The 16,550-nt window shown below is 40.6% G+C and overlaps 1 protein-coding gene across 2 annotated transcripts in view; it reads right to left on the bottom strand.

Moving 5' to 3' along the window:
* Positions 1-5,017: 5,017 nt before the first annotated feature.
* SMC2 (structural maintenance of chromosomes 2) overlaps positions 5,018-16,550 on the bottom strand; it is a 28,346-nt gene continuing 16,813 nt past the window's right edge. Inside the window, exons 17-26 of one of the 2 annotated variants that reach the window (XR_010920764.1) lie at positions 14,945-15,069; positions 13,679-13,872; positions 13,189-13,332; positions 12,689-12,883; positions 11,992-12,192; positions 11,159-11,275; positions 9,513-9,673; positions 8,371-8,518; positions 6,200-6,461; positions 5,642-5,771 (exon numbers count right to left, since the gene is read on the bottom strand). Coding sequence is in view for 1 of the 2 variants with exons in the window: in XM_067553215.1 (XP_067409316.1) it covers positions 5,580-5,771; positions 8,371-8,518; positions 9,513-9,673; positions 11,159-11,275; positions 11,992-12,192; positions 12,689-12,883; positions 13,189-13,332; positions 13,679-13,872; positions 14,945-15,069 (1,477 nt within the window). In the remaining variant the exon portion in view is untranslated. Of the gene's footprint in view, positions 5,772-6,199; positions 6,462-8,370; positions 8,519-9,512; positions 9,674-11,158; positions 11,276-11,991; positions 12,193-12,688; positions 12,884-13,188; positions 13,333-13,678; positions 13,873-14,944; positions 15,070-16,550 lie in introns of both variants that reach the window. The other variant, XM_067553215.1, reaches the window with a different exon arrangement.

Here is a 16,550-nt window from a genome sequence, read left to right as displayed (position 1 = left end):
CCCCCATTTTCTCTTCTCAGACAAAAGGTGTAATTCTGGCTGCTGTGACAACAGGCTTTAGAAATGTAAAAGGACTACTGTAACCTTAGTGTGGGTACAGCTTCTCAACGGACATCGCTTTGCTGATTGTGAAATAAAATCATGAGTGTTGGCAACCTCGTAGTCTTGGAGTTCAGCAGAGAAAGACTTGTCGTCTTCTTAAGGGCTCCCTCCAGTCCCTTAATCTATTGGGGGGGGAGAATCTTTCAAATAACCCTGCCAACAGTCAGCTCTGTGCTGCGGGCGCATTCAGGATTGGGTATTCGGTATCTACCTTTCCCTCAAGTCTGTGCTATTTCATGTTCAATGCTTTTATCAGTTTAATAGTCCGACTTCCCTAGGGGGAGGAATAGCGTAGTCAATACCCACCTGATAAGAAAATTTCAGCTAATAAGACTCTTCACCTTATGGTGCTAATGCATTAGCACATGTTAGGGAGTCCCTTGGTGCTGAGAGCCGGTGCTAAAACATTTTGATCTACTACTTCGTGGCAGGGAGCTGCTGTTTATTTACATTGTTTGGAGTACCAAGCACACTTGCACACTTGAAAAGCTTGTTGGGCAAATCACTTGCATAAGATGAGACCATTTAACAAACAAAACTTGCCTTCCGTTAAATCTTTTCACAAGAGCTCCTTTTTGTAGGAGAGAAGAATTCCCCGTGTTGCTTTGCTGTAGCAGTTGGCTGACTGGTTCTTTGTCAAAGCAACAGCCAGTTACAGGAAACCAAGCGCTCGAAGTCTCTGGGAGCTGGATTTCAGCAGGGGCGTGCGTATTGAGGCAGTACCTACGATTGTTGTCTAGCCGGAGATAGAGCAGTGGGGCTGGCTGCCTTAACAATGGATACTTTTCCGCTAGGGTTTACGGTCCGTAGAAGAACATGTGCTAGAAATTCTATTGACATCCGGATTGACTCCTGGGGCCCGGCTGCCTGGGAAGCTCGAGACAGTGTAACAGAATCTCTCTGACTCATAAAGCAATATGTTTTTAACGATTAAAAGTACGGATTCAGAATTCTTCTAAAGCATGTGCCTATACACAGAACCTACTTGCACAGAAGTTGATATGAAATTTAACAAAGGTCTGATCCCCGCCCCTCTTTTCATGTGTAAACTTGACAGGAAAAAAATAGATGTGGCCTTCCTAGAGTTTTTCCTCTAAAAGTGATTGCACTATGTAAAACACACTGTACTGTGCCCGCCAAGGGCATTTCTTGTGCTGCTGCAATGCTGCTTTGTATAGCGAGAGCGAGGTGTGCATGTCTGCCACTGGCGCTCCTTCTAACCTGCAAGCTGTTGCTTAAATGGATGTATATTACGAAAAGTTTTCGAATGTTGCGAGGTCTCCAGCGAATTCGTTGCAATCTGTACTTGGATCTTGGAGTATGTAAATGGAGTGAGTGAAAGAAAACCCTCCCACTTACCACAAAGGTAACATTAAATAAAGGTGCATGACCTGTTCTTGGAAGCAACTGGTAATTTTTTCCCTATTTAACGTGTCAACATTTCAACTGTCCAATGCTGGCCTGAGTGTTAGGCAGGAGTCATACGCATATATGGATGTGGGTGTGGGAACCAGTCAAACACACTCCTGCGGGACTGAGGAGCAGTTCAAGCCTGTGGCTGGTCTCGCAGCTACTCTAAAGAATATAAAGAGGGTTTATTTCAAATAGGGGCTTTGCTCCGGGTCATGGTCCCTGCAGCTGGCTGACTGCCAGTTAGCACAGGCTCCATTTCTGGCCTGCGGAGGTTAGCAGGGTGACACAGATTCAGCAAAGGCAGGGCTGAGCCCCTTCCTGTAAGGTACAATTTGTGTGTAACAAGTTCCAGTATGGAACCCTTTTTAAGAGAGCCTGAATTAAATACCAGTTCAGTTCTCCTTGTTTCCTTATCCCCTACTGTGCTTGATAAGGACGCATGGAGAACTGAACTGGTATTTAGTTCGGGGTTTTATAATGGGGAAAGAGTGCCTGAGGACCAGCCTGGGATCCTGCACCTGCTGTGTGTCACCCACATGACAAAACTAGGTGAGTTTGAGCTGAGTATGGCCAGCTGGGGACTTTCCTTCATTTTTCCCAGGTGCTGTTACATCCGCCGATGAGCAGAACTAAATCATGACCATGAGCCTGATGAGTTTTGCCATTTGATGGTACCTTTAGCCTGCCCAGAAGGGTGCCCTAATATGGGTCAGTCCCACACTCTCTCTCGGGCCCAATGACTGCTCCCTTGTGGATAAATACAGAACCAGTCGTTGAGCCAGCGAGAATGCCTTTGCGGCATTAGGGCTCCCCGCTGGGAGAGCCTGTGTCAAGTCCCTTTGCATCACCCACTTTTATCCAGAGTAAAGCGTGGCAAGAGGCACGATTGTGGGAGCCCTACCTCCGAATCTCCTGTAGCAGGCTGGGGCGAGCCACCTGTTCACAGACGTGCTAAGGGGGGATTGAATTTCCAACTTCCACATCTCAGGCGAGTGCTCTAACAGTAGGGCTAAAATTGAAGGCTGACAGCTGCACCGCCTCCTCTGCCCAATTTCCAGGGGGCAAGTTCCTCGCTGTGGCTCCCTAACCCTAGCTAGTCAACTGCCTGCAACCCCACTGTATCCCCGAGAAAGGCAGGCCTTAGGCCACATCCCTGTCGCTAGCAGCACTGGGATTAGGTTGGATTGCATTGTAAGGCACCTATCTGTCTCAGTTCACAGCAGAGCACGTCTAGGCCCCTAATTCAGCTTTGGGAATCCCTGGGTCATTCCTAAACACCCATAGTGGGGGCCCCCCCCCCTTGCTTGGGAGCTGGTTCTGATTTCTAACTTTCAAAGAAACAAGATGCTTGGTGGTCTTAGTGTACCAGCTATTGCAGGATTACTTCTTACGCTCTCCAGGTGCTGCAGAGCATCTTACAGCATTGGTTCTCACGCAGGGCTCTGCCAAGGGCTGCCGGGGGGGGGGGTGTCGCCATGATCTGATCTAGCTCTTTTACCAGAGCCCTCATAAAAAGCACTAGCGAAGTCAGTACAAACTAAAATTTCATACAGACCAATGAGCAAGCAAGCACTTTTTTAGGAATCGTGTGCTGTGACTTTTGTAGTTTTTTTAAGGGCAGTGAAACTTGGGGTACACAAGACAAAGCAGACGCCTGAAAGGGGTAAAGCCCCCAACTATCTGAAATGATCCAACCAGTGAGGCATTGCCTGCTTCCTTGGCCATGGGAGCAGACAGTGGTGGCCTGGCCTGGTAGCTTCATTTTCTGTGGTTCAATGTCAATCAACTCGGTCTAGCTTTTGACGCATTCCAAACAATTCCTTTCCTACTCCTGTTCAGTGCAAACTCTGTATCTCTTACCTGTTAGCTTTAGGTGCAGTTAAGGGGAGACGAAGGAGCTAGCTGGGGCCAGCCATGGTTTGTACCATTCAAGACACCGTTGCTGTAGAACTGGGCTGGTGCACATTGACCTGGCCAGAAACAGGGTTAATAGGTACCTTTTCTACAGCCATGTAACTGGGAGCTGCTCACTTTATTGCTGAGGCTCAGCCCATTGCCAGTCGGTGTTACCAGATGCCTAATTTCCATGAGCTAAAAAAGTGAACTTGTCACAGCGAGGTGGTGCTCTGTTGAACAGGCACCGCCATACTAACAGCATAACCAGTTCAAAGGGATCCACACCAGGAGTGATACAATGGAACATTTGGTTTTTCCTCTGTGCCATTTCTGACAGGAGATAAGCAACTTTGTTCTGTTCAAGGGAACAGCTCTACTGCGCTCCTTTTCCCTCCAGCAGCTATACACAAAGCTGAAAGCTCCAGAAACAACAAACATTAAAGGCCATAGAAGACAACCACTACATCCTATACCACCCCCACAAAGCTGCAGTTTGGAGGGAACGCCGCTTTTGAGCAGCAGTTTGAAGAGAACTAAGTCATACCAAAATGTTTGATCCAGACTCAGATGGTTTTTAGGTATCTTTCCCTTTGTTCTTGCTTAATTCAACTAGACAATGGCTGTGACAAAGTATATAACTGACTGACCCAAGACCAGTCTGAGTAATGTACTTTATTTCTCTCTCTGAGCTTGATCAAAACAGTAGCTGTATGAAGAGGTTTAGCTGAAAGGGATTTAAATGTTTGCTCACTCTTATCCCATCTGAGCCTAGGTAGGCTACCACAGCCAGGGCCCAAGCATAATTTTTCCAGGCCCACAGGTAACATAGGCCCCCTCCCACACACATACCACAATCCCTCATCCCATACATTCAATCTCATGAACCATGTAAATTTTTTTCCTCACGGTAATGGGGGTTGCAGCATGGGCTGGGCCCCCCAGAGCCTCGGGCCCTGGTAAAGTGTACCTCCCCCCTCCATGTGGGGGCCCTGACCACAGCAAGGATTAATAGGGGAATAGCCAGTGTGTGTATTTTCATATTCTGATGTCCTGAGCTGTGGTAATAGAGGCTCATATAGACAGAACATTTCACTGATATATTTTGGTTAATCATTTCTCATTTTCTTCCCAGGGTGGTTGACTCTGGCTTTATCCAAATTGTGTACTCCCTGTACAACCGTATACTGCATACAGAGCAAATATTCAGTTTGTATGATTAATGACCAAAATTTAAGAAATGAAGTCAGACGCTCAAACTTAATTACATTTGCCCAATCATGGTCATATGCCACCCTGTTAAATGGTTACCAACAAGGTGAGAGAAGAAACCAAAAGTGAAGTGAGGCTTCATATTTTACCTAAAATCATTTATTGACGATATAAAAATTAAAAGTATTAACATGACAATGTTAACAACTGTACCAAAGTTATAGCTTAGAAGAGTAAGAAGTTACCTTCCTTCTTTTGCTTTTAAAAGAAAGTCAACAATAAACACACATTAGCATTTCATTTTTATGTTGTATTCTTTAGCAGTCAAGGTGCTCTCATAAGTATTTGGATTGCCTTTTGATACAAGCACTCCAAAAAAGCGCTTAGCCTGCAGTCCCTAGTCTCTTACCTCGCAGAAAAAATTCACACACATTTACATGATGTCAGAATACAAGAACATGTTTCTTGTTTTCAAGAAATCATGATGAAAGAAAAGATTTTAAAAACAGAGGAAAACATTTAAATAGTGTGTGGGACAAACATAGAACCAGTCCTGGTCAGCCTGGCTCCAGTCAATATAATGGCAATGCTTTGTCTGAGTGAAGAGGACAGATTTAGAAATTCTGGTGTGAAACAAAAAGGTAGGTAATTAGGATAAAACAGAGGAGATGTCTAAAAAGGAACAAGTTCTGGCAGAAAAGCGTGCATATTCAGTCCAGATTTCTCTTTAGAAAACCAAGTGTTAGGAGAATTTTAAATATGAATTACAATTAGAAAACACAGAGAATATAACTGGCTAGAGTATTCACTGACTCCCTTGTGATCACTTCAGGGATTTTTTCTAAGTTGGAAATTTAGCACTGGGTTTTTATAATGCCCTTTGCCTTTCCAGTCTCTTCAAAGCGAGGACAAGAAACAGGACATTCCAACAGAAAGTGCAGCAGGTGGAAGTTTGCTCTTCAACCATCCACGTAGGGTCTTGGTCTCTTCTCCTTGGGTTTTGCCTTGTCAGCTTTTTGCTGTGCAGATACATTACTTCCATTCTGTGCCTGAGTATATCTTGCCACGGTAGATACGCCATCTACAAACTTGGTCTTGTAGAGGACATTTGCATTGTTGAACATCCCATCCTTCAAGGATACCACAATGAACTAAAGAAAGAAAAAATGTTTCCAGCATGAAAACCATAATCTGAATGTAAAGAGACAATAGAGATTTTAAAATGACGATTGATAAGCCTTTCATACAGCCTTGTCAGCTAATGGAGACAGTCTAAAAGCAACGGTTTACATGCACTGCTCCATTTAGCCTAACTGATTATTGCCCTGGGCAGAATGTTCTGAACACGTCACCTGAAACAACAGTGACATCATAACCTCCCCCGCCCAAAACACACAGACAAGATAAGCCTGGTTCTAGGGTTGGGGTATTTTGGTTGGGCAAAACAGGGTGGATAAAAATCAATGATTTTTTTTTAAATAAAATCAGATTTTTTTAAAATCATCAGTAAAATATTAAATTTCTCTCTCGTTTAAAAAACAATTACAATTCAATCTCATCACAAACATGCTAAGCTTACACTTAAAGTCTCATAAAAGTCTCATCTGTCCAGCTTAACTACCAGCTCTTGGCTTCTTGAAAGTTCTGGGCTTTCAGTTTCTGTTTCAGTTTCTCAGCAGACTAAAGTCACATGTGCAAAGAAAGACACAGGCTGGATAGGATTGTTGTTGTTCTGTGCTTATGTGGTAGTAGAGTTGGGCCAAGCAAGGCAGAGGAGTTAGTTAAGACACTGTCTTAAAGACAAAGGACAGAGGCAGAATAGAAAGAAACAGTGGAGTGGACTGGAAAGAAAAAGGGAAGACATTATTCAGTACACACACAACTTCCTATATTCCCCCACACTTTTGCCACAGAAAAACTGTCATGGCTTCTGGGCGTAAGAAAGACCCTCTCTGGGAATATTCTGAAGAAATTCCCTCCCTGGGTAAAAAGGAAAAACATGTCAACTACATGTTAACTGATGTTTTGAACAGTCACTCCCCTGAATTGGTGGAAATCATTAGCCAAGCACCTTGAAACAGAGTTCCTTCAGTTGCTAATCCAACTTTTCACAGCAGTAGCTTCCTCTGCAGGCGTAGAGAGAATGTTTTCATCATTTGGTATTATTCACTCCAAGCTAAGAAATCGACTGGGAGTTGAAAAAGCAAGAAAACTCGTATTTCTGTTTCAGTCCATGAATAAAAGTGACAGAGAGAGTGGGGAAGATGAGAGCTAGTTGTAGAAGTTTTAAGGACAGGGTACGTTTAGTGTTGGGATGACTTGTCTGTTAGAGTTAATAAAATTTGAAAATTAAAAAAAAAAAAAAAAAAAAGTTTAAGGCCAGCCATCAGCTGGCAACTCAGGAGACTGCTGCAATTGTAAATGTGAAACATTTCTGTAACGTTTAAGATTTAGTTTAATAAAATAGAAGTGCTATTGTCTGGGTGTGTGATTTAGTTCTTACCATTCCTAATATGCTGCTGCTGCATCTGCAGCTTGACACAGGTAATGAGTATTATATACTATTTCCTAAATTAATAAAATCAAGTTATCTAAAATTTTACACAAAGTATACCCTCCTAGATGTTGTAAAATGCTGTATTGAGTTGTAAAGTTAACATGTTTTAGTGATCAGATCTACACCATTGTTTAAGAAATCTGTGAAGAAGTATCAGTGGGAAACTTGATTTAAATCAATGATTTTCTCTTGGTGATTTAAATCATTGATTTAAATCAATCCACCCTGGGGCAAAAAAATAAGGTAAGCCCATGTGCTAGGCCATCCCAAATTATGTTGCTGATGCTGAACAAGGCCCCTTCATTTCAGATCGAACCATAAAGAAACAACCTGTCACTGACAGATAGGAGGTTAGGAAGGAAGATTTAGTTCTTTCTTCTTCAGTCCTTCCCACTTGGGGGGAGAGGAGAAGGAGCTAGTCCATTTGTTTAGCAACTCAGGTAGGAGCACAGGAGCAGGTACTCCAGCCACTTTGCTCAGCACTAGGCAAAAAGACTTCTCACATGCAGCCAGTACAAGCAGTACAGTCAGTGCTCTCAAACTGCAGGTGAGAGTCTAGTCTCAGTAACAGGAAGACAGAGACCAGGTTGTGGAGCTGGGGTGAAGCAAGGTGAGAGTGCGAGACCCATACTGATTCTGTTTATGTGGTTTGCCTATAAAGGGCCCTTCAGTTCTACACGAACACACAGGATCACCAGAAGAATGAACTCCTCCCGCTCTACATGTTTTCCAGCTCAAGTTGAAGTAATACGAATATTCTCTCCACTGATTCCTGGCACACTTCATAAGGGCCCAAAATAAAGGACCAGAAGTTATACTTTTAAACCGGGGTCCTCAAACCTCTTTTTTTTAAAGAGTGGACCTGATCTGAATAGATGGATGAATTCATGGACAGAACTCTTCCCATTCGCTATTACGTAACAGCTCTGTAGCAACTACAGCAATTGGTTACAAAGAAAAACATGAGGAAAGTAATGAGAGTTTTACACTAGAAAGTGAGAGGAAAGGGGTGAACAGGACTTTAGAAAAATGTTTCACAGTTTGCAGAATAATCTCTGGGACCTCCATGTTTTAGGCCTTCTGAATATGAACTATCTAAGCACCTTGCACTTCCCCAGTCGTATGCTCACTCTCTCGGAGAACAATGAACTACACAAACAGCCCCCCACAAACTGATATTTGCAAGATCGTACCTGGGAACGTCTGAAGTGAGTGCGAAGCATCTGTCCAATGTTCTGCGTGTGAGAAAGATCAAGAGCTGCATCCACTTCATCTAAGATGTATATTGGAGCAGGTTTGAAGAGAAGCATGGCTAAGATCAAGGACAAAGCCACCAAGGATCTAAAAAGAGAATAAAAGATAGCTAATTTTAACAAACTACAGGGGAAAAAATTATTTCCTCTCCCCTTTGGCTGCGCCACCAAAGCAGTTTTGCAGCAGCAAGGAGATTCTGTTGAATGTAGACAGATACTAGCCGCTCTGGAGCCACAAGACAAATAGCTAATACCATCGCTTGATTGACTCAGATTGCTGCTCAAAACTTAATGCAAAATATACAATAAACTTTGAGACCTGACTGGTTGGATTGGTACTTTGAAGTTCACACTGTTCACTCCAACTGAGTTTTGCTGCATTCTCACTGGTCTACATTGCTATGTTATATTGCTATGTTTGGAGCATTCTCTCTCTCCCTTCCCTCCAGAGGATCCTCTGCTTCCTTCAGCCCGCTTCAGCCCAACAACATTCTTCTAGTTCTCCACTTTCCACATCCATCTTTAAAAGACCCTGCATTGCTTCTGGCAGAGAGAGAATGGTATTCTCTCCACAGCAACTTATTCCCCTCTTTAATTTACTAGAGGGGTAGGGAGCTTTCAGTGCCATGGTAGTACTTTTTTGAATCAGGGGAGGAACACATTGCATCTAGGAGCCAGAGACTGCAACACAAACAGGGGAATATTTAGTATTACCAATTCCTCAATACCATCTGTTATTTTAGAGTTATTGCAATTCTCCTGCAATTAATTTCACTTATGCCACTTCTCTGCAGAAGCACAATTTATCTTCATTGCTGTGAAAAGCAGAGTATTCATTTATGATTTAAATTTCTTTGTTCTTGAATGTCTCCATTATGTAGATACATAAAAGTTAGCTCAGCAGTTTATATTTTATGCTCTGGATGTTAAAGGTGGATTGGTAGATACATCTGTATTTTACTTAAGGGAAGCAAAACAATCTACCCCTGGGAAAAAGAGGGCCAAATCTGTGTGACCTATGTCATCAGAATCCCCTGCACAAGATAGAAAGGAAAACAAAGCATAACAAAAATCACACCCACCTCTGACCACCACTAAGTTCTGTTAAATTTTCCTTCCAGGTGTTTCCTAAGGCAACCTTGAATTCCAGACCATCTAGGACAGTTTGCCCCTCAGGGGCTGCCAGCATAGCATTGGCCCCAGGTAGAAGAGTAGAGAAAATTGAGCCAAAGTCTTTGTTCACCTAGAAATCAGACCACCACAAATATTTTCTAAAGGCCTTTGTCTCATGAGCAATAATTGCTGTATACTTGAAAACTAACAAATAGCATTATAAACTCCAAACACTTCATTTCGGTCCCCTGTAGTCAGTTGCGTTTAACCTGATGGAGTTGGATGTCCAACAGATCAGTATGTGCTCGATGGTGAGAAGACAAACTACAGAATCCTTTGTTTGTTTCATAATTCAAGACTGAAGCACAGTCTAGTCTGTATTTTCATTAACGATTCCAAACAGGAAGTTAAAAAACACATTTGGTTGCATTTCAGTAATTCGTATGTCAGGTGATAAAACCCTTTGGGATTTTATCTGGATGAAAGGTGCTATTAAAAATAGCAAACTCTTCTTTGTACACACACATATGCAGCCCCCTAATCAACTCCCTTTGTCAAACAGTAATGGGAAAATATTTGACAGTCTTCAAAATCCATAGCCTACATTGAAATTCTCAGGGTTGGGACTGTGCCTTTGTTTCCCAGGCAAAAGTACTGTGGCACTATATAAAAAAGTTACATAATTTCCAATAGATGTCAAGAGGTGCCATTGTTTTTGTCATTTGTTGATGATACCTCAGATATATGCAGCAATAGTTAAAAATGCTATTACATTTGTAAATTAATTTCTGAAGTTTAGATACATTTAATACTCTTAATCTTAATACATCAGTTCATAAAATTAAACATCTCAAAAGCCAAGAAGTTATTTAAGAAGTATCATAACATTTCTCTAAAAATCCTTTTTTTTGGATGGGGAAAGGCATTAAATCACAGGGGTTTTTTTTCCTATTACACTAATGAAGGTAACAGGTAGAACTGATCATAGGTAAAACAGACGGTGCCTTAGAGTACAAACTAATGGAAAAAAGCAATAACTGATTTTACTTTTAATCTTTTCAATTTTTTTGATATTTTATTTGTATTATTGTAGCACCTAAGAACCTCAGTCATAGACCAACTCCCCACTATGCTAGGCGCTGTATAAACACAGAACAAAAAGATGGTCCCTGCCCCAGAGAACTTACAATCTAAACAGAAGCCAGGAGACAACAGGTGGATACAGATAGATTAACCATTGGAGGAGTAAAAGGAAACAATGACACAATATTGATTAGCATGATAGACAGTGGTCACAGGAGGCCAGCAGCCTAACCGTTGTCAAGATTTTTGTAGGCATCACAGCAAAGGAGTTTTAAGGATGGATTTGAAGGACAAGTTAGTTTTGTGGATGTTTATGGGGAATGCCACTCAAATGCAAGGAGCAGCATAGGAAAAAGCACAAAAAATGTACCTATTGGAAAAATTTAACAAGTGGGCAATGGAGTCTGGTACTAGGAAAGGGCACAATTATGTCTACATGGACAAGCGTGTATTGCATATGCAAAAAAAATTTGATCTTCTATGTGTAGAAAAACCACTCTAAAATGTGAAAGCTAGATCTGAAGTAACATACCTTTTGCCAGGCAATGTTCAAAGCTTCATTTTTCTTTTGGTCAAGCTCTTCGATAGTTGCAAGGATTTTAGACTTGTCATTCTCTACAATTCTTTTTTTCTTCATTAAGTCATTATACTGGTTCAATTAGAACAGAAAATTGGTCTCAATTAACTTTTTAAGCATATGACTAGTCCTACTCACAAGATTAAACATAAGAGCATGTGTGTAACTGCATTCAGAATCAAGGTACTTCATTGTAAAATATATTCTAGACGTTTGCTACTACAATTAAAGGGTAAAACTAAATCCTGAGGGACACTTCCCTCCCTCATCATGTTAATAGTGATTCATTGTAATTTTTACCTATTATAGGAGAAATTACCCTTTTGTACCAAACGGTGGAAAATGCACCAACCCTGGCCAACTACAGCGATACTGAAGCTGAAGTGTCATTTGGCCAACTCTTCCTGAAACAGCCCATATTTTTGGTGAGATTTTCTTTTTGATTTAATATTCAAACACAATCAAGCATTGCAGTAGATACAGTAATGTTGGACTGATATACTCAGATTTAGAATGGAACTTTTTAGAAGGAAACTAATCTTTTGCCACTGAAAGTCAGGATTTTCCTCACTATCAATTGCTGATGCACAAACAGTTAAAAATGTCTTAGCATCCAAGAATAAATAAAATGGGTCGTGCTACTGACTTCTGAATTAGGCAACCTAAAGATCACCTTCCTTCTTTGGGGCACAGAGTAGCAGTGTGCAGGTGACAAATTACATTGCCCCTAAACAAAGTGAGATGCCACAAAAGTCCAGATTTTTTAGGTTAAAGCAAGAAATGTTTACCCTTTCTTCTGCCTCTGAAAGCATGTGCATAGCTCTCATATTGACATTCCTTTCCAGCTTCTCTTTCTTTTCCTGTAGTTTCTGCAGCCTCTGGCCTGCTTCTTTAGGATTGTTAGTTTTAAAATCATAGGCCGTGTTAGGCTGGCCAAAAAGTTGTTTCTCTGAAGCTATCCACTCATAGTCTTTCAGCAGTTTAGCCACCTGGAAATATGCATAAAGTACACGTTGAGAGCATTTACATGAAATGTATAGCATCCTAAGTTGTTTTACATTAAATCTCAGTATGCAAAATGCAGCTTTGTTGAGCATCTTTGGAATCAAAAGAACACTTTGACTTGTATCAAGTGCTGAAGAAAAGGCAGGAAGGTGAAAACATGGGAAAAGTTTTCATATATGACAATGCTTACCACTGTGTCTCCAAGTCAACCTTCTCTAATAGGTACTTGGTTTGTCCGATAACCAACAAAGCAGATGCTATCTCCCACACTGACATTCTCTGTTTGCCCATGGTGATATGCTATGGGACAATGTATAGATAAACACTTATGACTTTTCCCTCCTCTAAGATGTTTCTCGGAGTTGAGGATGTACCAATATAACAATGCTTAGTAGATAAAGAAGAATATTTCCATTGCCCATGGTGACTGAAAAAACCACCTCTGGTTACTGGAAGCGAAGAAGAGCAGTTCTGGAATACCTTGGCAGCAGCATCAGCAGTCTCTCGCTTGTGTTTGTTGATGTTATGTTCTAGCTCTTTAACCTTAAGTTGTGATTCATTATTTTGTTCCCTGTGTTTTACAGCCTCTGCAGATTTGGCTTTAATTTCTTTATCCTGGGCCATGATTACGTTCTTTTGCTTAGCCAGCGCCTCCTGAGCTTCCTTTACAGATGCCTGAAAAACAAAGGAGGCAATCACTTCTCTTTTATAACCATTCTACATTATACATTTATTATGAATAAAGATAAATGACTCGCAGGAAAAAAAGGGAAAATATAGAAATTCTTTAAGGGTGAAATTCAGTCAAGGATAAAAAGGCTGCAGAAAGGCCCTGTACCTCCCCCATGTGGTGGGAGAAAAATCCATGTCAAATTGAATAAATAATCTATAGTATGTGGTTTAATAGTCTTTATTATCCCCAGCTACACAGATGGAAAAATACCAGAACCAAGCTGTACCTCCAGTTCTGTCAGCCCTACCTTTGTCTTGGACACCTCAGATTCCATAGCATCAATCTGTTGCTGGTAGGATTTGATAGCTTCATTCACAGCCTCAATCTGTTGTTTATAGGAGGCCTGTTCTCGTGTTAGCTCTTCTAATTCCAGAACTAATGCTTCAACTTCCTAAAGAGATGACATGTAGAACATGTATTAAGGACTATACTTGAATGGAAAGATTTAATATTAACTTGCTTCTGAGTAGAAGTTGCAGAAGAGATATCATAAGTCAATGGCTCCACAACCACCACATCACTATAATCAGACAGCCTCACAAAGGGAGGATGGAGTATATTTATGATTCTAGAACAAATCACGTGTCACCAATTTCTATGAATGTCAATGGTTATAAAATAAGATCCATGAACTGAAATTAATAGGTTTAAGAGAATCAAACTTCTGCACACACTTCTGCTCCATTGTGGCTGCTTTTCAGGATTGTTAAATTTGCTGCCAACAATGAAAGTTTTACCTGCTGCTTTTCTTTCATCTTTTTGCTGGAAGCATCTGCCTTTTTTTTGGCACCATCTAGCTTCTGCTGGGCATCTTTTAATTCTTTCTCACGCTCCACTTCGGCATTTTTCATTTTGTTCTCCAGCACTTTATATTTTTCTTCTGCCTTTTTTTGGATTTCCTTGGTTTTCTTTAGTGTGTCTTCACTTTCCTCTGAATCAAAAAACACAGTATTAAACCTATCGGTTCTTCCAGCCCCAACTAAACCTTTACACACAAATGCTTATAGCTCAGATGTCAAATCAATTCTAACAAAGGCTCTCCTAGTCAAAATTCTTACTAGAATTTTTCTTCTAAATTATGACATGAGCAATTTCAGCGTTCCCTTTCTAAGTCACTCCTGGGGCAGTGACAGCGTTGCCCAAATACTAACAGTACAGATAAAATATTTGGGAGCAAGACTGAAATTCGCTCATTAAGTTAAAATAAATAAGCTCTCCCTTTATATGCCAGATAACTATATACTTTATATACCATAGGCTGAACAAATTCATTCACTGAATGGCAGTCTATCAATCTTTGGTATCCTATCAGTTCTTTCACTCCTGATAGTGTTTGAGACACTGCTAAGCCTGCAGAAATTAAATTTGTTAGTCTTTAAAGTGCTACAGGACTCTCTTTGTTTTTGCTGTATACATACAGACTAACACGGCTACCCCTCTGGAACTTTCCACTAGATTTGCCTATTTCTTCCTCTTGAACCTGAATGTTTTTGCTATTCCTTCTTTCAAGATCTCTTATCTGTGTGAAAACTAGTATTTTATAAATGATACAAGGGATTCAAACTATGCATAGTGCAAATCCTAAATACATATTTCAAAGGATGGGCTGCAAAGGAATCATTCATGTGTGAGATTATTAATTACTTTTTAAACTTTCAAGAAAAGAAGTTTTTCCTTTTAGGAAAATATACTTTATAAAACCCCAAAATGACTAAACCGAACAAAGACTGACTTTTACAAACAAGAGACAAAGAAAATTGGCAACCTTAACAATATCCTCGTTTGAGTCGGTTCATTGTTATTTTAATTTAACAAATACAATAAATGTTACAAACAAAAATCCCTAAAGACCAAGTTTCAAGTTTGTAATAGAATCTAAAAGCTATTAGCTTTATACCATCTCAAAAGCAAATACAAGATTCCACTATGAATAGCCAAATAATGTCCTTCCCATTTCCAGCAACTTGCTTCCCAGTGAGCAATAAATATGCATTTTATCTCACCAATGGTTTTCCTAAGGGCGTCCAGCTCCTCTTGCTGTTTGTGATAGGCACTTTGCTGAAGTTTGGTTTGCAATAGCTCTGCTTCTTCCGATTTCATCTCCCACTGCTGCTTTAGTTGGCGATACCTCAGCAGATAATCAAATGTATTCACATGGTAAGTTACAGGCATACTACTTATGCAGGGTACAGAACGCTTTATATTTTCAAGTTATGCATGAGGTAAGTAAACAAGTATTTGTATTCCCATTTTACAGGGAAGAAAATTGAGGCTGAGGATCAGCCATGACTTGGAAGTTCCTGCCCCTAAACTTCATGCTATAGCCATTAGAATAATATGACAAACATTTACACATGTGCAATGATAAATCCTCCTCCTCACTTATGAAGTTTACAGTACAATTCCATTTATCTGAATGGCCTGGTGGTCATCCAAAACCTTTGGAGAACTGGACACTGATAAACACAAGTGCTATTTTAAGATGGAGTTTCATATTTTCATACTGCAGTCCCCGAGAACGGAGGAGAGAAAGGGGGGAAGAAAGGGAGGGAGAGGAGTAGCTGCAGGAGACAGGAGTCTCCTTGGTGCTGTTTGAGTGCTTCCTGGCACTAAGAGCTCCAGGGGAGGGAGCCAGCCAACCCCCTCACTATTTGAGCTGGTGTCTGTGGAGCTGGGGGCTGTGAGTGTCTGGTGCTGCTTGAGTGCTTCCCAGCAGACTCCTGTCTCCTGCAGCAACTTCCCTGCTCCTCCTTTTCTCTCCTCCAGCCTTGGGGACTGGAGTGAAACTGCATCTTAAAATAGCATGGCTATTTATCTGAATGCCTGATTATCCAAAGGCTACATCGGGAATGCACTATGGATGTGGAGGACTAGGATTTTCAGATAAATGGAAAAACGTGTGTTCAAACACATTAATAATATGTACATAAACCTTCCTAACTAATGCTACTTATCCGTGGCTTAATTAAACTGACTCCTCTTAATGGACATGCAGCAACTGCACTATTTATCAAAAAAGCAAATAAATGGAGATAAGGGCTAAATCACAGCTAATCTTTTTAACTACAGGAGGTCAGATTCTCGATGAAAGTGACATAGAAACATTAAAAACTAAGTCTAATCTGGTTTGTTCCATTTATGTTTTTGGAAAAATCATTAAAATGGTTGAAACAGAGTTTGAAAAATAAGTACAACACGTGTATCGTGTATGCAATATAGTAGACCTTATTTTTAAGGACTCTTATTTGCCTAAAATATATTTCATAGAAGACCTTTAAATAAAAAGGAGAAGTCCACAATTATTTGTAACTGATATTTGCACAGAGATATTTTCTAAATAATATCCCCTAACCAACAAATATTTTGAGGGATATTGTTGCAATTTCAGTGTTTTTATAACTCTCACTAGCTCTGATTTTACTTTACAGAAGCTGCAATTCCAAACAGGAGTTATGGACTAGGACTACAGGAAATTCATTTGGCACTTCAGTGAATAGGAAAAGCAGAAAACGGAGTACAGTTTTCAGGAAAGCATCAGTGTGCATTAAAATGCTATTTTCCCAAGCATAGCTACAATATAAGCATTTCTTGCTACTATTTTCCTGCAGA

The sequence above is a fragment of the Emydura macquarii genome, unplaced genomic scaffold, assembly GCF_026122565.2.
Source record: "Emydura macquarii macquarii isolate MOO-44397 ecotype Brisbane River unplaced genomic scaffold, CSIRO-AGI_Emac_v2 contig_1451, whole genome shotgun sequence".
NCBI lineage: Eukaryota > Metazoa > Chordata > Testudines > Chelidae > Emydura > Emydura macquarii.
Note: the sequence above shows the minus strand (reverse complement) of the source record. Positions and strands in the feature narration are given on the sequence as shown.